Below are 22,875 nucleotides of genomic sequence, written 5' to 3'. Positions count from 1 at the left end.
GCTACAATTTGAGATCATTGCCTTCATACAATGTACATATTCTACTGCAGTAGAATGCAGAAATTTCTTTTAATAATAATAATAATAATTGTTTTGGATATAAACTCCAAATTTTATTGTCCGAAAATGGAAATTCTTTTTGCCCAATTGATCGTGGGCACGGCAGCCACTGAGCAGTGCCAAATCAACGTTGCTCTAACCTTTTCAACTGTTGAACGGCAAACAAGGTAGCAGCAACTCCCGTCTTTTAACGTCTTTTGGTATGACGCGGCCGGGGTTCGAACCCACGACCTCCCGATTGTGAGGCAGCCGCTCTACTTACTGAGCCAACACATCAGTTCATGTACCATGTTGAATGATATCATCATGTAGAAACTCGTGAATCTTCCATAGTTTTGTGGCCATGTACAAGACTTTTTACCATTTGGACACACTTGGGGATGATATACCAAGTATAACAAAGAGTGGATGTGAGCTGTTTGTTTAATGGAAGTGAAACTGACAGGAGAAACTTGTGCTATGATAAAATGCTTTGTTCAGTCACTATGTTACTATCTTTCATCATTGATACACATTGCAGGTGATACTGCTCGGTATTTGAGCTAATTATGTCGTATCGTATCATATACCACTCATCAACAATACACTGTAAGTCTCAGTGTTTTTGTTGTTGAACTGTAGTGCACCACTTGCATAAACTGACCCCAATTTCATACATTGTGAATAGTACATTTTGTACATAAAATTTTGAAGTGAGAAGCAGAGTGTGCAGCTTTTCTGGCCATGATGAATTGCTGTGGTAGAGATGTAGGCCTATACATCATTTACGCAAGGACTCTTATTAGGTAGCTGAGCACAAACAAGTCAAGGCTGGTCATTTACCAGAAGTAATGAAGTGCTTGTGGAGGGTTAAATACAACCAGGAACTTGTTGACAAAAGTGTTGGGGGGGGGGGGGGGCAGGGCTGCTCTAATCAAACAATCCACAATAAAACATTGTATCACTTCGATATTCAGATATTTTAGGTATATGAAAATGTGCTAGTAGTAAGTTTCTTTTTATAGGCATCAAGTGAAAAGATTTCTTCATGAAAGTGTCATGTACTAATTTACATCACACCAAACCTTTCAAGACATGCCAAGACTTATCAAGAATCGTTACGTAAGTGTAAGGCAACTACAATATCTGTGGTGTGGCAACAATCTACGTATTCCTACATGGTACATTTCCTGTATTTCGTCATAATTGCATATTTTGTTTGTGAAATATGTGCATTGAATGAGGCATGCAAGTATTGTTACAATTGTTGTTTTTATTTCCCCCTCTTTCTTCCTGAATGTCAGGTTTTGCCATAGGGCATGCAGGTTTGTTGGAGACTATTGGTATGTTTACCCTGGGATACTTCATCGTTCTTCTCACGGTTCTTTCACTCTGTGCCATTTCCACCAATGGAGCTGTTGAAGGAGGCGGGGCCTACTGTATCCTTAGCAACACAATAATTGAGCTTGTAAAAACTTCCATTAAAACTAGTAGATGAAAGTGAAAGTGATTACTGTGTGTTCCTATCAAGACAAGAATGGGAAAAGTCCAAAGATTAAACACTCTGTGTACAAACAAAGGAATTACAGCAGAGTTAACTTGTGTTTTCATTAAGGTGTAATACAGTACTGTAAAAGTGGATATTTTCTCGCGACTAATTTTTCACGCTCAGCGGGATAAGAAGAGTTTCGCATGTTTTTAATTCCGCGGAATCAGGATCTAAACTACTGGAACATATGGCAGGCAAAAATATTTGTGTGCTTTTATTTTCGCGCTAGTTTTGGTTGCGCAAAATGCGCGAAAATTTCAACACCATGAAAATTTCCACTTTTACAGTAACTTGAAGCCCTGATTGAGAACACAATTCAAGTGTTCTTGAACAAGATGTATGATGTCTAGTGCAGTAAACACCTACACAATATATATCATGGGATGACAATGTGTAGTTTGCCTATTAAATGAAATCTCTTCAGCCAAAGAAGATGGAAGATGCACAGAGATACAGGGAAAATAAAAGAAATCTGTACGGGGCACTTTCATCTTTAACGATGAAATCTACTGCAAATTTGTCACATATCTTGTGAAGGTCTACCAGCCATACATATGTACATACATGTATGTACTGGTACATTGGTACATGTGTAGGTCTTGTTATATATGTACAGTTAGTATGTATATTGTATCTATCTAATTTACAATTATGTACGAATATGTGGGAAATCATTTTTGTTGTTATTTCCATCAGAGTTTTGACTCGAAGACCCTACGTAGATGTTCCTCTCTCTGATGAAATGTGATACGCCGGAGAATTCATGTTGGCCCTTTGGACATCATGTAGGTCAGCTACAAGTGTTATGAAAACAATGAATGACATACATTCTTAACTACATAACATTGTATGAAAACTAGATAGTTGCACCAATGTGACATATATTTCTTTGCTCAATACTGATGTCATGAGAAGATTTTGTTTGTAGTAATTGTAGTACAATCCACCTGTTTTGAAATTTTCTGTCCAAAACTGTCCAGGCACTGACTCTTGTTTAGAAATGTATGTGGATACTGGACTTACATAATTGTGTGCATGGGTGTGTGTATGTGTACGTACACTTTCCAGGGGTTATTCAAGTATCTTACATTTGCTTTTATTCACTGATATACAAATAAGCTGTTGTGCTGTCTTGTAGTGGTGTGATGTGGTTTATTGCCTTGACAACCAAATGTACATTGTAGTCATGATCAGCCGTGCCCTAGGTCCAGAACTTGGAGGGAGCATAGGGTTCATCTTCTACCTGGCTAATGTCTTCTCCTGTGCCTTCAACTGTAGTGCCTTCACAGAGATTCTGGAGGACAATTTTGGTGAATCAGGTGAGCAACTGAAGAGAAGATAATTTTTCAGTATTCTTACAACCCAACCAAAGTCTTGAGTGAGCTATTATAATCATTCCTTTTCTTGTTCCAGGCAATAGTTGTATTTGATTTGTTCTTATTTTTAAAAAAAAAATTGTGCAAATTCCAACTAAACTTAAATGGAATCATCCTAGATCCTAGGGATCTCAGGCTGTTCTCCGGGAGTTTTAAGGTTGTATGATGCCCCCCCCCCAAAAAAAAAAATATCAACAACAAACAAATAAACAAACAAACAACGGATTCTAATGACTTTAATCGAATTTGGTAAATTCATAAACTCATAGCTATATTCCTCTTAAATGTGGAAGGTTTATTGAGGGTTTATTGAATTATAAAACATCCTTGATGAAATGGTAAGGAATTTGCATGGCTCACAAGTGCAATTTTTTTTTTCTATCGCTAATAACTATTGCTTATTATTGTGTGAGTGTTATTGTGCATGCTCTTCCCCCAAGGTTCACTGGTGAAGAATGGCATTCCTACTGGTGGGGAGAACAAGAGATGGTGGACATTCCTGTACAGTTCTGCCATCCTCATGTTCTGCTTTCTGGTCTGTGTCATTGGGGCCAAGATGTTTGCCCGCACCACTGGCATCATCTTCCTGACTGTGATGGCTGCTATTGTAACAATCATCGTCAACGCCTTTGTCCGGGAGCCCTTCGAGGTTCCTCTGCCTTCATCCAATAGATTTGTTGAACCAAACTCCACAGCAAACTACACTGGGCTCAGCCTGGACACACTGAGAGCCAACCTTTTTGGTATGAGTCCATTTAAAGAAGCATCATGACATTTTACATGGTTGCAAAATAATGTTTTCCAACATCGTGCATGAAATGTTACAGTTATACATCTCAGAGTGTTTTTTTGAATGAAATGAAGAACTAACCCAATGTCACCCGAAAATGCTCCACTTTTGCTTTGAAAACAACAGCTAGATTTCTTTCAGGATTTTAATGAATTCACTGGAAATCGATATAGTATTATTTTCCTCTCCATCATAAAGAAGTTTCCAGTTTTGTGATTCTGCAGAAAGGTCTGAATTACCTACCTTGACAATATATCAGCTTATGGAAGGAAACTACTTTTCAGGGTTTCAAAAGGGACACACAACCTTTTAAAATGTGTTGTTCTAGTGTAGATTGTACGGGGTTTTGTGCTAGTATGATAAGCTTTGAATGCCACCAATTCTAAACTGTGAGGATCATTTGTAAAGAAGTCATGTAAAGTCATGATTACACATTTGATACTATTTCAGAGCAAAAGTATGACAGTCATTCAGATGTTCTATTGTTATTATTTTTAAGGTTCTCTGTGTGTTCTCATTGAGTGGTGTTGGTGATAGAAAACAAAATAAAACAAAATATATTATTGAGACTCAGCCTACAGTACTAAGTTACACCACATCGTAAACTTTTGGAGGTTAAAGCAGCTTCAGGACTGTTAAAAAGCATTACTAGCTGGAATTCTTATCAGCTTGCTGTAATTTCATTCACTTGTGGCAGAGGAAATGATTGTTATAGTGAAATATGGAAGATTTGACACACTGTAATGGAGCTTTATTTAAAATATCTTGTGGCAACGAAGAACAATATCATGTTCATGCTGAAACCAAATTCTATCATCAGATGAAACTTGGTTGAAATCATGATGACATAAAAAAGAATGAGAACTATTGATAGTGATAAGACTGAGAGTCTTGTCTCTAGAGTGAAATGAATGTTCTATTTCATTTCTTTTCTTTACTTTTTTTTTGTCCAGATTCTGTCTTAAAATATTACATGGAAATTTGACTTTGTCACACAATAAATTTCAAACATTTAGACAACATAGAAAATATAAAAAGTTATGACATTGCATTACATATGAATAATGTATTTAACAATGATTTCCTTTTCCTGCTTGACAATGTCACTTTCAAAGAAAAGGTGTTTAGGCATGATGTGTTGGGATAACTATGTGCAGCAAACTTTTGTCACTTACTTCAGAAGTATATTGTTGAGCTTTGACATTCATAATTTTTCCTTGCCTCTTTTATGTTCCTTTGATCTCTTTGTGAAGACAATTATACATGGGACTACACAACGGGTGAAAAGCAGAACTTCCTGACTGTGTTTGCCATTGTATTCAATGGTATTACAGGTATCATGGCTGGGGCCAACATGTCTGGTAAGAGCTGTTTCTGTCTTTACTCTCATTACAAACATTCTCTGCACCTATCTGCACTCACTTGCATGATCTTGAGAGTCACAAATTGTCCATTATATGCAATAAGATAAGTTGAGATAGGATCTGTTTGCAGTGCGCTTCGACCTGAGTTTGACAGAACCTTTGGACTCACCTGGTCAATGTCAAAAAACATCATAATGTCTTTTGTTAATTTGTCAGTGTCACCTATAGGATATGATGGCATGTACATGTGTAATTGGCTAGTGGTGGCTAATTAGCGGATTCTATGCATTGTGAATATTTCTTTGATGTTGTTCATTCTAGTTAAATGAAGAATGTTGTCTAACAGTATCCTGATAGTACCAGCATCTATATATGCAAAAAAAACAAAAAACTCCTCTTCGTGAAATAATTGCAATTTTAGTCTAATTAGGCTATTAAACTCACAGATATTCTCTATGTTGAGCTGCTGAAATCAAGTACAACTTGTAATTAATTGTTAGTAGATTGCATCGTGCATGATGCCCCGTCATAAATTACAGTATGTTTGTATTTTTGTGCAGATTAGACTTAAGTTTGATCACAGGTCATATCTAATGCAAGAGGACCCTCACACAATAGGAAGTTGAATAATCTGCTTTTATTTTAGGTTTCATTAACGATGAATTAGCTGTGTCTGTACAACCAAGTGTGTCTTAATGTCTAATATTTATTTATGATGTTTGTGTATAAAGTTGATGAATCGCTTTGAAACATGTATGCTCTTGCCAAATACATGATATAACTTTTAATGATCATAATGCTAATGATGATAATGATAATAGAAATAAATAATAGTAATAGAAATAATAATAGTGATAAAACTATAATGATAGTAATAACAATAATACTAAAAATAATGATTGAACTGATAATCTTAACTACGATGATGTGATGATAGTTGTCAGCAGTGGTAGTGAAAATAGAATTTTGTAGCATGCTAAAATATCATGCTCAGCCAAGTGGCAAAGATCTTGCAAGAAAGATACATATATATTATATGTTTACTTTCTGTATGTCAGTGTGAGTGTCAGAGTATGTCACCTATCTGATATTTATGTTAGTTTGGTCATGCAGTAGAAAATTGTTTGTGCCTTGTTGTGTTGAATGGTCAGAAATGTAAATGATGTAATCTAATTTTGTTTGAACACACTAGGTGAGTTGAGGAACCCAGGCAAAGCCATACCACTGGGCACCCTAGGGGGATGTGCCTACACAGCAGCCATCTATGTTATTGTCTTCCTTCTTGTCGCTGCTTCTTGCAGCAGGTAAATCACCCACTTTTGTATCTCGAGTGGAGGAGGGATTGGCCCGTGTGAGCATGCAATGCACAAGAATGGACCATGTTTTTGCCATCTTTATATCATTGTTCATCTGAATAGACTTTGGAACTTCTTCAAATACTTATGTTTGAACAGAAGACAATCAGCCTTTTGGACTGAGCTTTATGTATTATTTGATATCCAGAACTTAAAGTTTAAAGGTGACATTATTGCTCCATGAATCATTGTCAATACAGAGGCTTGCACAATGCATGATTACACTTACCATCCTTCATATGATATCATGATGTGATGCTGGACTCTTGTTTTAGTGTAGTTACCATACATAATAGAAGTATAGCATGCATACACTATAATACTGCCAGTATTCAACCAATAATGATATCTTCATAGATCAAAGGGTAATGACAATAATGGTCTTATTACAACCTCTTCATTTTTACCACTGCTCTACCAGAGTGCCCTGTCATTATTATTACCCCAGCAGGTACCAATTCACACTTTGTATACTCATGGGTCAAGAGGGACATGGTGGACAAACGTTTTGTCCAACATTTGAACCTAGACCCTTCATAAAATCAGGAGTCTTATCAATACATTGTGGTGCTGCTGCATTGTTTCAATATTGTAATCAAACTGAAATCTGCTGCGTATATTAGTGGTGATACGAGTGTTAAGTACAGTCAGAGGATTATGCTGTTTCCTAACATTTTGATTGGGAAACAAATCTATTGATCTGAAACATATTTGGATGTCATCTTTCTGTGTGATATGCTGCATATATTAAATATGAAATATTTGCACACAGGTGATCCAGAATACAACAACTCAATTGAAAGCAAAACAGAATGAAAGTAGACAGCAGTTATATAAAATAAACAATGCATACATGTGTGAGATGAATCCACAAAGTATATGTTAATCTTTGAACCACCAGGGAATTGCTGGTGAATGACTACAATTTCCTGCAGCATGTCAGCGTTTGTGGACCTCTGATTGCAGTAGGCATCATCTGTGCCACTCTCTCCACATCACTGAGTACACTGATAGGAGGCTCCAGAGTTCTCCTAGCCTTGGCTAAGGACAGGGTATTTGGTAGGTTCTACTCTCTTCCATTCCTTCTACCTGAAGAGCTTCCCAGTCATGCTTTATAGCATCTGTATCTCTAATTTGCTATGTTATTTCTTATGGTCTTCACCACAATCAGTTTCAAATTGACTATGGCAGAGTTTCTTTTGGTCTTCACCACAATCAGTTTCAAATTGAGCATGCCATGGTTTCTTTAGATTTTATTGTATTTGTACTATGGTTATTTGTATTTTCTTTTTCTATGTAAAAATTGTGACAATTTACACTGTACTAAAGATTAACTGTAATACTGTCTCTTGCCTTATGCATTGTACAGTAGGTAGTGTAAAAGTTGCCAAAGGTAAAGGAAATTCACACGAGAACAATTAACACTGAAACTCATTTCAGCTGCAAACTTTGCATGGGGACTTCAGTACTGCTTGTGTCATATTGCTCGGCCTCTTAACAATCAGCATAAAAATCTACATATGTTAGTAATTTTAGACCATATTTGAGAAGGACACTTGCAATGATGAAAGCAGGTCAGATTTATAGGACATTTCAATATGACTCACACACATCAATACAGTTGAACCTCTCTTATCCGGCCTCCCTTTATCCGGATCTCTCTATTATACGGACACATTCTCGCCGTGATTTTTTTTTTTTTTTTTTAATAATTACGGGAGGAAAGGGGGATTCCCAACTCCTTGAGAACTCCTACACAAACACACATGAATTACATATTACTTCCAACATGAATAACATACATTACATCAAATTTCCTTCCAAATTGCTTACCTTCAGACATCTTAACATCCCCAAACATCCCCAAATCATCGCAAGAACATGGACAGATTATGTGCTTGAGTCCTCTCACATGTAACAATGAAAAGGTTGCAGTATACACATTACTACATGTGGTACTACAATGGGCTACATCAGTACATGTGTACGTATATGCATATGTATAAAGCATTGAGTCTCCCATATCCAGCCAAATCCCTTATCCGGATGAGCCCCGGTCCCGACTTGTCCAGATACGAGAGGTTCAACTGTAATTCTATAGCCTCTACTGTGCATAAAACCAATCTCTATCACTGATCATCAGCCATATGAATCATAAGAAACAAAATATAATCATCTCACCAGATTGTTTATGATTTATGCACTGGTAAGATTGTAATTGCATCGTGAATTGTGGCAAAACGCATTCATTATACGTTTTCTTCTTGTTCTAATCTCTATCTTTGTTTTGTATAGTTGTTGTCATTGTTGATGAAAATTTTCCTACAAATATCTCTTGCTATTTCAAGATTAAATAGGGGTAGTAGAGTGCAGATATTTTTTACTTCTAAATGAAAGTAATGTAAAATGTATTATTATTTAGAGTGATTGGAGTGTACTTGTCTTAATTTGTGCCTGGATACCTTTACATGTATGTGCTCTTGTATGCCCTTTGTCTCCAGGAGCTATCACCAATCCTATTGCCAGAGGGGTGACCAAGGGTGGCAACCCCATTGTAGCTCTGATAGTCTGCTGGTTCATGGTTCAGGTAAAGATGATGTTTATTTATGTCATTGTAAAGTGCTAGAGATTGACTTTATGTGAGCTTCTTCTCTCTTTGGGTTAGTACCCTGAGGCTGAGATGGAATGCAGTCAAAATCAATCCTAAATCAAATTGAAACCTACTTTGAAACAGCATGCTATCTTACTACCTTCACATAAAATAATGAAGAAAGAAAAAACACTTTCCAATATATAATGAATGCCACCAAGGACATTCTTGATTGCACTGTGGGAGGAAAAAAAAAATTGTATACACATGGATATACCAGTATTTTTATATTTCCTTCAGATCTTATCTGTTCTTTCTTGCTTCACTAGAAATAACATTTTAGCAGTTGTTGTTTTTTTCTTTTTTACATCGTCAAAGATGTATGTGACCTGCTCCAACAAAAGGATCCTGAAGTCACTGACAGCTGAGCCAAGAAAATTGAGTTTGAAGTTGGACCATCAAAATTGTTCAAAATGATCAGATTTCTGTTTTTGGCATAATTTTGTAGTTTAATGTATCGTCTATCATCTGCCGAAATTTCGAAGCTAAATGATCAAAGGAAAGGCAAGAAAATAATATTTTTCTGGGCCATGATTTTCTGACTTTCGACGGAACAGAAACATGTCTGAAGATTTGAATTTAGCGCCACAGCTAGACTCCGCCCCTAGCAACGAGGGAGTGATCTTATTGGTCAGTGCATGGCATCCTGATTACTGATTGGTTGTGCGGAGATCGCTGGCACTAAGCTTGAATGAACATCGCGGAGGTTGCTAGGAGCATACCTTCTATTGTCAAGTGGTGAAACTGTCTTGCCTCCCCTTGATCATGATAGCGTTGGAAGGAAAACTTTGAAAGCGGTTTTCTCAAAACGCTGATTTCCTAAACAACTCAACATGCACTAATAAAATTATTGATATCTCCGCAGCCGAGTACTTTTAGGAGTCATGTTATATGGAATTAAAGTGGAAGAGTAAGGGAATAATGTCATGTCATTTTCAGAAAATTGTCCTCCCCCGACTTTCGTATCCTTTTGTTGTAGTGGGTCACATCAGGGAGGTGGGAAGTGGTTACATATGTTACTGGCACTTCCAACATCACCTAAAATCTCACAAGACTTATGGGGAGATGCTGAACATTGAGGCAGTATTTTTCCATTTCACAGTCATTAATGCATCATCATCATTACACATATGCAGTGTCATATGAGTGCTGTCATGCACTGTGAACAAGGAGAAAGAATAAAAGAGAGTGATTCATGAGATAAGAGAGCAGTGCCAACATTCATACATGTGTTTGATTATCCTGCCAGGAGAGGAAAATCTGAATCATCTTTCTTTACAATGTGCAATGATATCCCTGGTTAGTAAAACAGTCATTCACCACTTCCGTGCCATTTTGGGATCTAAGCTTACACATGATTGTGAAGAAGCTAACTTTGATTTATACCACATTTCCTTTTTTGGGTTAGTTTTTTTTTTCTTTTCTTTTTTTCATTCTGTGTAATATGTTTGATAAGTGATTTACGAGTGGATTTTATGTTACAGCGTTGATGATGGAGTTTTATGTGAGTTATGGATAGGGGTATATTTTGAGTGACAATGTAATGTAATGAAACTCATGTAGGCCCCTATAATGCTAGTGGAATGCGTTTTTTACCCAAGAGGACAGTCAACTAGCTGACCATGCTACCAGCCTGTAAATCATTAAAAGCATGCAAGGTACATTATGGCTCAAAGTGTGATACCCGAAGTATCACTTCCTCACCAGATGGTGTAATCCGTTTGCTCTTATGATCTCAAAGTCAGCAGGAGAAATTGGGTCTTTGTGTTTAACACTGCCCAGTTCCTCTCACTTCAGTTTAAATAAAACACTCTCAGGAAGTTGAGTGTTGTTGCAGATGTCAAAATTGTGATCGTCAAGAAAGTCATGTTGAACACCATAACAAATGCATTGAATGGACTCCTGAGTATACAAGGAACCATCCTTTTGACATATTTATGCATAGAATGAGTTGGCAAAAGTTCCAACTCATGAACAGAGAAGTTTTAATAGTCAAATCCAAATGTTTAATCCTAGCAAAACTCTCCAATGTAGAGTGTAAAAATGTAATGTTTTTTAGTACAACTGTATTTGTGGCATTCCAGTCTGTGAGTAGAGCTGTTATATCACCCTCAGACCAAAGTTCAAATTGACTGGAGCTGCCACAGTCATCTTGCACAATGACCTATGGCAGTGACCTGAGTGTGCTATAGCATGTTTACTGTAGCCATCATCAGTGATCGTAATAATCGTGTGACCTATAATGTCTGGTGAGTAGATGCCAAGGCAAAGCTCTCGATGGATGAAAATGCAAAGTTTTCTCGACCCGTTCTATAATTCCTTAGTGAATCATGCAGTTGTTTTGAGTTAGGACATGTGGAACTTTTTTTAGTCCCAATTTTGTAAGATATAATGTTTGAGTAATTGAGACATGTCACTCTTGCACACCTACAGATGGTTTTATTCATTGGAGAACTGAATGCCATTGGTCCTCTGGTGTCCGTTTTCTTCCTTCTGTCGTATGCCTGTGTCAATTTGGCCTGCCTTGCCCTGGATGTGGCTTCTGCTCCAAATTTCAGGTGGGTCGGAATGAGTGATTTTAAAACTCATGTTATAGACTAATAGATGCTCAGTTTACTTCTGTATTTAAATTGTGCCCGCACGGCTATTTTAAAACAGTGTCTTATATGAGGTGTAAAGCAGCAGACCATAACAATGCCCAATGTTGCATATAAGTTTCTATTGCATATGATTTCCATAACAACCAAATTAACTATGCAAGATTCTTCTAAAATTTACCTGATTTAGCAACGAAAGATGCATGAAACTCGAATTTTTTATCTGAAAAAAAAAGAAAAATTCAAAGTTTAAAGCAGGCTGATTGCAAGGCTTGTGACCACATTTGTATAGCAGAGAACATCCATAATGATGAATACACAATGCTCTTGCATATCAAAGGCACACCTACACAGACCATGTATACTTCAAATCTTACTCTTCATGTTTATTTGAAGACCAAATGAAGCATTATTACAATCATCCCAACACTTCTGAGGTGCTCACATCAGTTATCATAATGTGATAGAGAATATTTCTGTATGTAATGGTTTGTGTGGTAAAATGATTGCATGAATGATGTTCATAGTTCATACCAAGATGTATGTCCTTGGTTCAAATTTGAAACTATAGTCAACCTTGCTTAAGTCAACATCGCATAAAACAAATAATCAGCCAAGTTGAAGGACTTTTAAAGTCCTCTTCTCTTTATATTTTATTGATTCTAATCACGTATAAGTGGTTTATTTATAAGCTATTTCTTCAGTCAAATTGGTTTGGCTTAAGCAAGGTTGACAGTATGATCACTTCTGTTGTAAATGACGGTCTTTGCCCTTTATTGCTTGTCATCACTGCAGGCCATCTTTCAAGTACTTCTCCTGGCACACAGCTCTGATTGGAATGATAGGTTGTGTCATCATGCTGTTCCTGATTGAACCCTTTTGGGCCTTCGTCGCTATCGTTCTCTTCTTCTTTCTCCTTGTGGTTATCATCATCTGGGGGCCTGAAAATGAGTGGGGCTACATCTCACAGGCCCTTATCTTTCACCAGGTAGAACAAAAGAATACAATCTAATTATCAAAACTAATCATGCCTCAGGAATATGAGAATAGTAGCAGTCCTCACGTCTACAATATTATAAAACATTAAACATTAGTATAATACAAAATAGGTGAATTACAAGTGAAAACAAGACTTGCTAATATACCAGGAAGTACAATTCATGATCTTACAGATTATGGCATATAATATGGGATGCCATGTGCTGTATGTGTGGAATATTTGCAGTGTTTTGGTTTCTGCCTGTTTCGCAAATGGACTGATATTCACCAAATTGACAACTTGTGAAATAAAATTTCCTCCCTGGAACACAAATGCACTGTATTTGTCTCCAAGATGGGAAATCATTAACTTTCCACTGGAAAAGGGACACACTTATTTCTCATTCCGTCTCTGTGGTTCTCAATTGCAAATTCATCCACTAGCAGAATTGTCTTACAAGTCCTACAATGTAGGTCAGGAAATATTATTCATATGAAATGTATTGCATATGCAGTGATGAATACTTTTCTTCAAATTGCTAGTAGTGTAAGCACTATTCTGAAAAAAATTCCACATTTTCACCAAATTGTGTTCAAGAATAGCAGATAAAATCAGTTTTTATTGTTAATAGATAGCTGTTTGGAATAGTCAGTGAAATTATTAGTTTTCTGAAGACCTGGGCAATTTTTTTCACTGGAAAGAATAATGTCCAATATCAGTATACTGATATAAACATGTGTGAACAACATGAAAAAGAATATATCGTGTGATAATTAATACAGTTATAGTATTCTGACATGTAGAGTGATGTATTGATAAAATACCTCAATGAATGATAATTTGCAGCCATGTCATTAGGTTTTCTTCACTCTGTAATACAGGAAAGTGTACACTCTTTTATGTTATAGCTGTGTCTGGTTACATGATTTTTCACCACAGGAATTGTTTGTGAGTGTGACAAAAGAAAAACCTGTGATGTATAACTAGATGCATAATTTGAATAAAGATGTTTTGTGTCATTAAATATCAAATCTTCCACCCAATATTTGCCTATAATTACCAGGTGCGGAAGTACCTGTTGCTGCTAGACATCAGAAAGGAGCATGTCAAGTTCTGGCGGCCACAGATGCTGCTGCTGATCTCCAACCCTCGGGCCTCCAGTCAGCTGATCCGCTTTGTCAATGATATGAAGAAAAGTGGCCTCTACATCCTGGGCCATGTCAAAACTGGTCTCTTGGATGAGTTTCCAGCAGACCCAATTCAACGTGAGCTGCCTGCCTGGCTCTACCTTGTAGAGACATTGAAGGTCAAGGCCTTTGTAGAACTGACACTAGCACCCAGTGTCCGTGAAGGTGCCACACACCTAATGCGCATCTCTGGTTTAGGAGGTATGTATTGGCTGTGAGGGTTTGTCTGTTTTTGTTATTTGATACCTCTGTCCTGAAGGGTGCCAGATGCAGAGTTGTCTATTCGTCTGTTTGTCTTTTTTGGTCATGATTTCAGAAAAAACTGCTCTATGGATTTTTTGGATACCTATACTAGCCAGGCATGTGAGGTGTAGATGCACTAACTACGTTTTTGGCAAAAAAAAAATCCTTTAGGTCAAAGGGCCCAAACTCCCAAAGCCCCCAGATAGGCACCTAGGGTGGAGCCTACATGGGAGGGGGTTGCCCAAGGGGCCTGCAGCAATCTTACAATGACAAAACCCTCTTTCTGCCCACTCTGTTTGTGTTTTCCATATTCCATTCACTGGATTATATATGTACATGTGAGCACACACGCACACACACAGTGATAAAAAAAAACTGATTGCATTTCATGTGTGGATGATACATAGTCAAGCAACTGTGAGAAGAGATTTAGCATAAAAAGGGTGATTCCTTCTCTTCACTAATTCTTTCTTGATAGTTTGCTTCTCTAACCACAGGATGGTATCAAGTTTTGTTTATAAGAGAAAACATGTGGTCATGTGTCTTCTCTGTGGTGGCTGAGTCACTGTCAGGGTAGTGTGGCTTACTGATTATGATGATGTAGTTTTGAAACCCAAATATTGCTTCCCATTGTTCCTGATCCTTTGTTAGGTACATGTAGATGATGTGTTCTTGCTGCTTGCATCATGCATTTTCTTTTGTTTGTTTTTCTCATAGTAAGGCCCTTGTATAAACCCTGTATGACTGATGGCAGAGTGATGATGGTGATATCATTTTGAATTGTGATGAAAATCTTCATCAGGACCCATTTTCTGCAATAATTTATATAATTGCCTTAGTTTGTTTTATGATTTTAATGATTGTTTGTCCTCCTCAGTTCAGTTCAATTGGTTTGTTTATACATGTATGCATTTTCCTCTGGACTAGCACAGAGCCTCTTCTGTCATTCCTAATTTGAATTTGAGATACATACTTCACACACACACACACACATGCACACACACTATGTGCATGAATCTAACTATAGCTATGCCCTAGAGGTCATTCCTTTCATGCTCTTGTATGTGGAATCCTTAGGATTTGTTGTGCCCATGGTGTTACCAAAGTCCTTTTCTCTCATGTTGTAAACTTGCAGGTATGAAGCCCAATACTGTCATAATGGGGTTTTATGATGACAGTGTTCCCAGGAATTCACTTGAGGAGAACAAACCTTCCAACTCAACAAGGCGCCTACGATTCACTGCACCACCAGACAGCGACGAAGATCAGGAGATGGGCCATGTACTCGCCCAATTCCCCAAGCTACGCACCCTAGAGGAGTCCAAAGCCCTGTCAGCTGACCAGTATGTGCTGCTGATCAGTGATGCAGTGCGCCTTCACAAAAACATTTGCCTAGCTCGACACTTTCCAGACATGGACCGTGATGACATCCTCAAAAGCCAAGGCAAGAAGTACATCGATGTCTGGCCAATCAACTTCCTGAAACCTGAGCTAGCTGGATACCTAGATACCACCTGTATTTTTCTGCTGCAGCTAGCCTGCGTGCTCCACATGGTGCCCAAATGGAACCGAAACACACGCATGAGGGTCTTCCTCTGTGTGGACTCAGACTACCAGTCCACAACCAAGAAGAAGAACAAGCTGAACAAGTTCCTGCGTGACCTGCGCATTTATGCCGAAATTGTTACAGTACCCTGGAACCACATCACCTCTCTGAACACTTACCAGATGCACACACCCAATGGTGATGTGGCACCCAGTCTCGTCATGTCAGTGTCAGAGGAATACCTGAAGGCTCTCAACCAGATGGTGTCTGATTACACCAAATCCACTGCGGTTGTCTTCTGCTACCTTCCCCTCCCACCAGCTGATCCTCAGTACCACATGACCTACCTCCACCATCTTGATCTACTAACACAGAATCTACCCCCTACTGTCCTTGTTCATGGTTTTAGTGAAGTCACATCTACTGTTCTATGATGTGTCTCTGTGAGCCATAAATGGGACTCATTGAGGAAGAATGGAAGATCCTATACATTGCATCCTGTCCAATTTTTTTATTGAATATCTCACTTAGTATTGTGATGAAACAATGTCATCTCCTGAGAACGAAATACGTAATTTTAAGCTAATGATATTTATAACTGCATATTTGACTTCCACTTGTGACTTGTTCAAGTTCAAGTTCAAGTTCAAGTTTATTTAACCAATTCATTAAACATTTGACATTTTACAAAAGGATACAGCATTAAGAATAATGAATGGTTTGGGACCCCAAAAGAAGCAGAGCTTGTAAAAAAAAGGGGTCCCGCATAAACATATAAAACAAAGCAAAACATACTAAAGTTTTAAACATATTAACAAGAAGTATAATAGTAACATATTTACATAGGACAGATGCAACACAAGCACACACACACACACACGCGCACACACACACATTCAATCATACAAACACGTGTCACAAAAACTCTCATGCACACACATATAATTTACATGAAATTGCAGAAAGATACTTTCTATTTTACTATACTTTTAAATTCAGCTTCCCTGATCATTCTTGTTTTACAAATTTCCCTCAAGATAAATGCGACATGTACGTTTAAAGTTGGATAGTGATGAGGCTGACCTAATTCTCAATGGCAAATTATTCCATTCTCTAATACAAACATATACAAATGAATTTTGGGCAGTTTGAGTTCTTGCAAAGGGTTGATGAATGAGATTACTTTTACGCGTATTATAAGCATGAACGGTAGAATTTAACACAAACGCATCCTTCATGAAAGATTTCGGATCACCTTGTGTCTTAAACATAAAAATCAAGCAACTCAAGATAACTAATTTTTCAAATGGCAAAATATGAAGTTGAATAAACAATGGCAAACTTGGACTTCTAAAGTTTGAATTTGTAATATACCTTACAGCTTTTTTCTGAAGAACAATCAACTTATCTATATGAGTCTTATAAGTATTTCCCCAAGCTACATTACAGTACATTAAATGAGGCATAACTATGGCATTATACAGAGTAATTAAGGTTTCTTTTGGTAAATGGAGACGTAACTTGGATATGATACCAACACTACGAGAAACTTTAGTACAGACGTAACTGACGTGGTCTTTCCACGATAAATATTCATCGACTATAACGCCTAGGAATCGTACATTTTGGCTTCGATCAATCTGGTTACCGCCTATAACAAGTGGAACAATGTCATTTTGGATTCTTTTCCCTCTTAATCTAAATACAACATATTGAGATTTGCTAGTATTCAATAATAGTTTATTACAACAAAACCATTCAAATATATTACCAATTTCATCATTTACAGAGTTTATTAAGGGTAACAAATAGTTGTGGTGGGCAAGTAAGCAAGTGTCATCTGCAAAAAGCGAATAAGTAAACAAGCTAGATGAATTGATAATGTCATTAATATAAATAAGGAACAATAAAGGGCCTAGGACTGAGCCCTGTGGAACACCACATGTTACTTGCCTCGACTGTGATTTAACTCCATTTACCGTTACACATTGCTGTCTATTTTGCAAGTAATCTTTAAACCAAGCTAGAGCTACTCCACGAATACCATAATGCTCAAGCTTACACAGGAGTATCGAATGGTCAATAGTATCAAAAGCCTTCGACAAATCTAAAAATATACCAATACAATACCTGCCACTATCAATAGCATTAACGACAGTATTCACTAAATTCAAGACACCCATGCTCGTGGAACATTTTTTCCGAAAACCAAATTGCTGTGGAATCAAAACAATATATGATTGAAGATAATCATCCAATCTTTTTTTTTCTTCTTTTTGATCTGGACTATACTCACAAGCAATGTTACATTATGGGATGTGTAGTTGTAAACTCTAAAGGTTTTGTTGTTTATGTCTTCTAAGATACAGCAATTGTTTATCATAATACTACAATGCAATCGAAATATGCATAGTGTAGATCTTTTGCTACGTGCTTTTGAGCACAAGTAGAACAGTACTGCAGTTTTTACACACATACACATCAAAAACAAAAAAGAGATCCACAATCTCTGTGATTGTTTGAACTGGGGAATTTTGATCACTTTTATCTTCATTTCATGGTGTCAAGTCAATGACTGTGAGCCAGACTTGACAGTAGTCATGTTGTTACAGTGTTTTGTACATTTAGCTTTTCCAAAGGCTGTCTGTCCTTCCCAAGCATGCCTTGTACAAACACAGGTAATGTGTGTCAAACAACTCTGGATGGAAACTTCAAAAATATGTGACATGCATACATTTTGTTCTGAGAGTAAAATTCAATTCAATTACTAGTATTTGTTTGAACGTGACAACACTAGCCGCAGACAATGCACATGGTCTTAAAGTGACCTTTACGATTATGGGCATTGGGAACATGCGCATGAGATATACTAATGTACATGTATTTGTATGCAATGTAGATGAAAATTCTTTTGAAATGATTATGTTTTGGGTATTACTTTGTGATTACTTTATTGAGTGCTGTTTACCAATTATTCAAAACCTCAGCCCTACTGCTTCAGCTATTTTCCTTTGTTATTGCCTTTAGATCTATTTTCCTAATTTTAAACCCAGACTGTTGTCCGAGGTGCGAGGTGGTCCCATATTATGACTGTAATTCTGGCTGAATGAGCTGTAAGGCTGGATTGAGTATCATGTCTTCTATTTTTGTTATTCCCATACCTTTTTGACTTCGATGATGAGACCTTCTTGCTATTATGCCTTATGTAATGTAGAAAATACTCTGAGCTTTTATGTCGAGTGTGTTTTTACAGGGTTAAAGATAAACATCAGCCTTTTAGGGAAATAGATACAGATTTGATGGCTGCTCTTACACAGAAACATTGATATTGTAAATTTGATGAAGCCAAAGAAATAAGGTATGCAATGAGACCATTGCATTTTGTGAGAAATGATTTTTGTTTTGAATCTTGCCAGAAAAATTACTTAACATGATAAAGATATTTTGATGAAAATCAAGGCTGATACAATGGGGCGCTGCAAAATTTGAAAGAAGTCTTACTTGACAAATCTATGACAGATGTTGTGTAATAATCTATGACAGGAGAGCTGTTTGTGACTCATCTAAAATTGATCACGATTTCCCTTTTATACCTTTCCTTTTTTTTTTTCAAAAGTATCAGCAATAGACCAGACAGACCTAGCAGATGTGACCTGTGTAACCATGATAGATGACCAACAGTTCTCAGAATGGTTACCAAGGTATTACCGTATTCCTGCACATCTGACATCTAGAGTGTGCCGTTTTTGTGAAACATTTCATATACAATGTATTTGAGTATGCATCTTCAGGGTAGCTATTTCAATAGTGTACATTTTGTATTTCGGAGTGGGTTCTATGATGGCAGATTTGGCAAACACAAAAAGGAAGTGGGGAGGGATATTTCTTTTCATTTCATTGTCTCATGATACAGATAATGCTATTGCTTTACTTTTTTTTTCTTGGTCCTTGGATTGAACATCAGTATATATCTTGAAATTATTGGCCGATGTTATACATCAATTTTATCATGAGGGTACTGGAGATAGTTAAACAAATATTTTATATCTCTGTCTTCTTGTGGTTTGTATGGTAAGGGTCAACAACAGGAGTCAGTGTGTTTGACAGATTTTTGTGTTCAAGAAAGGAAGTACTGCTTTAACAAGCATGGGCATCTTATATGAACTAACATCCATTTAAGTCTGGTGTTTGTGCTGCTTTGGGGAATTTTTATCTATTCGAGTTGATTATCTATCACATTGTGCAATGTATTGAAGCACTATTGGACTTTTTTGTACTGCAATTTGCACACAAAAGAGTAATTACTAGGGTAGTGGAGGTCTGGTCTAAATCTTATGGTGGAGCTGTTCATCATTTATGTCATGGTATCATGTTAATGAAGCAATAGAGCCAAGTTATACGGCATAGTAAACTGCACATGGCCAGTAGATTATGCAAGAGCTATACTGCATGTGAAGTGCAGTGGTGCAATTTAATCTTTTTTGTTTTTTGTAGGTGTTGATGCTATAGTTTGATAAATGTTCATTCTGTTTTGATAAAAAGGCTACTGTAAGAGCTTGAGGGATTGTTGCGATGGTTTAAAGTTTGTGAACTTTGGGAATCTCTGTGTTGGGCTGCAAGTTGAACAACACAAAAATTACTGTGAACGCACAGGCAGTAGTGCATTTACAGTAGCCTTGGTATCAAATGGAACAACAACATCTTGCGGAAATGTCTGTGACCTCCACATGTGCAAAAATATTAACAGCTTTTACGGTATTTGTACTTTAAAAATTGTGAGACTTTGACACACATAGATTCACAAACACATATTTGTATCAAGATTCACTGCATTAAAGACAAGTATTTTACTATTTAGAGAACAGAGGTAGAATTTATTTTCATAGTAACTGCCATTTTGCTTTGCAGAATCCTCCCAGCAGAAAGTATGATACTGCACTGGTACACACATTGGTGTATTATGGCAGAGATGTTCATTAGACGATCTGTAATTGCAGTGATAGAACCCCCACGATAACTCGACATTGTTTAAATTGCCAAATAATTGTCGTCATTCTTCTCTGAAGGCTCAAATGAGATGCTGAGACTTCTTGTTTTGTATTTGGTCCATATTGTGTTGTGCTTTGCAGAATATTCTTCATAGGGCCCTGAAGAGGTTGCTACAGTTCAATTATGACACACTTTTAGGATAGGAAACTGGCATCAAGATGGCACTGACCCCAAGCTCCTCAGAGCCCCTGTTTGATTTGAGCTTGGAGAAAAAGATGAAATATATTGAGCCATGTCCATTATCTAGGAATGACATATTGTATCACTGTTTTATATTTGAGTAGCCAAAAAAGTATGCTGTAGCCTTTTTGAAAGAAAAATGTGTGTTGCATTCGCACATCCTCAAATGTAAAATTAAGTTCACATACAGATAATGGCCAAGGAATTTCAGCTGGAGTTTCACTACTTACGATGTAATTATTTATATTGCCAAAACTCTTATTTTTATATTTTTGTTTTCCAGTGAGCATTTGCAAATTCTAAGATGGCAATCTGATCATAATCCTACTCTTCATGCTATGAAAGCTTTCAGTTTTAGTACATATAATGTATAATAACTTGGAAATTATGTATTTTAAATAAAATGCAAGTTGTCTCAATTGATTCAAGTTGTCTGTATTTTGTGTAGAACCCTATGATAGAATTGTTTCATTCATCAGGACCATAGAAATAGAGAATATTCAAGTTTAGGTGCGAGTTTCTTCACTTTGTCTCCCTCTACAAATTAACTTTGTTAAGATTGCAACTGCTGATCTGTAAATTAGCAAACATGTCACTGCCCAGAAAGTAGTAGATGACAGGTTTGACTGGTTCCTTTTTTCCGACATGTTTGCTAATTTACAGATCAGCAGTTGTGATCTTAACAAATTTAATTTGTAGAGGGAGACAAAGTGAAGAAACTCGCACAGGAACCTTCACCCCTCTGAATAATATCTTTCCTTCATTTGATATTCAAGTTGTTTGCTGAAAAGTACATAATAGTGTACATGTATGTTTATAAACAACAGTTTCATCCTACACTTTATTTGTTTAAAAAAAAAAATCAGATTATTGTAGTAATCAAAATTTCCATGGTGGCCTCTTTAGGAAATAATGTTGACCTCAATCATATATAAACCGAGTTGACTGTGATTCTTCTTTTTTTTCCCCCTTCATGGTTAGGGTTAACTATTTTCATACATTTTAGTTAGGTGAAAATAGTCTTCTCAGGTGCCCTTGGGTCCATCACTTCGCATTTCCATGATAAGTTGCATTGTTTTGATTCATGTATGATACAAACACAATATGATTTGGAATACAATTGTACATGCCAGTTTGAATCTGGAAAATAAGAACTTTGAATTTGATGTGGGAGCTCCCTGATCCATTTGTATATTTTTGTATCTCCTGTCCCAATGAATTGATTTTTTCCAAATTGTTACCTTGCATTTTTAAAGAAAAGGACAATGTGTTAAAGATAATATAAAGTTTTGGTGCCTCAAAAGTTTCCCTGAGTTTCCTTGTCTTAGTTTGTGTTTCAGGTTAAAGTACCTTTCATATAACTAACACTGTGAGACTTACTCGCCCCAAAGTGCTCTCATGTCTTAGTAATCATGCAATAATGGTTTCGTACCAGAGCAGAGCGGGCTCTGAAAAATTCGAACGAGCCGTTAGTTTGACTCGACGCGGTACCCGCGACAATCAATATACACGTATTGTACGAAACCATTATTGCATGATTACTAAGACACGAGAGCACTTTGGGGCGAGTAAGTCTCACAGTGTTAGTTGTATGAAAGGTACTTTAACCAGAAACACAAACTAAGACAAGGAAACTCAGGGAAACTTTTTAGGTACCAAAACTTTATATGTGACCGTGCACCTCAAAACGAACATAAAGTCGCACACACTGATTTTGCGCGAGGACTGAAAATAAGTAAAATGGGTCAACCTAGCCGAACTTGACTTTTTCATATTTTCTGAAAGAGCGGGTCTTCTTTTACATTATGCTAAAATTTGGTATCATAAAACGGGCAGGAAAGTGTGTTTTTTAGCAGTTTATCTCGCACATTTTTAGTAGAATAGTGTGATTAGGTGTGTCTTTGAATCCCTTTTTCATTTCTGAAAAAACCTTGTCCACACTCTTCACTTCCAACTCTAATAACTTTTGAA

General features: G+C 36.9%; 1 protein-coding gene across 1 annotated transcript in view; it reads left to right on the top strand.

The window, feature by feature from the left end:
• LOC139710717 (solute carrier family 12 member 9-like) overlaps window positions 1–16,168 on the top strand; it is a 33,477-nt gene extending 17,309 nt beyond the window's left edge. The window contains exons 2-12 of the mRNA XM_071622639.1: window positions 1,344–1,478; window positions 2,773–2,907; window positions 3,405–3,707; window positions 5,008–5,115; window positions 6,311–6,422; window positions 7,375–7,532; window positions 8,975–9,060; window positions 11,557–11,681; window positions 12,516–12,708; window positions 13,763–14,087; window positions 15,265–16,168. Of these exons, the coding sequence (XP_071478740.1) occupies window positions 1,344–1,478; window positions 2,773–2,907; window positions 3,405–3,707; window positions 5,008–5,115; window positions 6,311–6,422; window positions 7,375–7,532; window positions 8,975–9,060; window positions 11,557–11,681; window positions 12,516–12,708; window positions 13,763–14,087; window positions 15,265–16,109 (2,525 nt within the window). The 3' untranslated portion in view covers window positions 16,110–16,168. The remainder of the gene's footprint in view (window positions 1–1,343; window positions 1,479–2,772; window positions 2,908–3,404; window positions 3,708–5,007; window positions 5,116–6,310; window positions 6,423–7,374; window positions 7,533–8,974; window positions 9,061–11,556; window positions 11,682–12,515; window positions 12,709–13,762; window positions 14,088–15,264) is intronic.
• Window positions 16,169–22,875: the final 6,707 nt, after the last annotated feature.

The sequence above is a fragment of the Diadema antillarum genome, unplaced genomic scaffold, assembly GCF_040938485.1.
Source record: "Diadema antillarum isolate AM-2024a unplaced genomic scaffold, OU_Dant_1.0 scf00000039, whole genome shotgun sequence".
In the NCBI taxonomy this organism is placed as follows: domain Eukaryota; kingdom Metazoa; phylum Echinodermata; class Echinoidea; order Diadematoida; family Diadematidae; genus Diadema; species Diadema antillarum.
The sequence above is the reverse complement of the archived record's forward strand: the minus strand, read 5'-3'. Positions and strand labels throughout refer to the sequence as shown.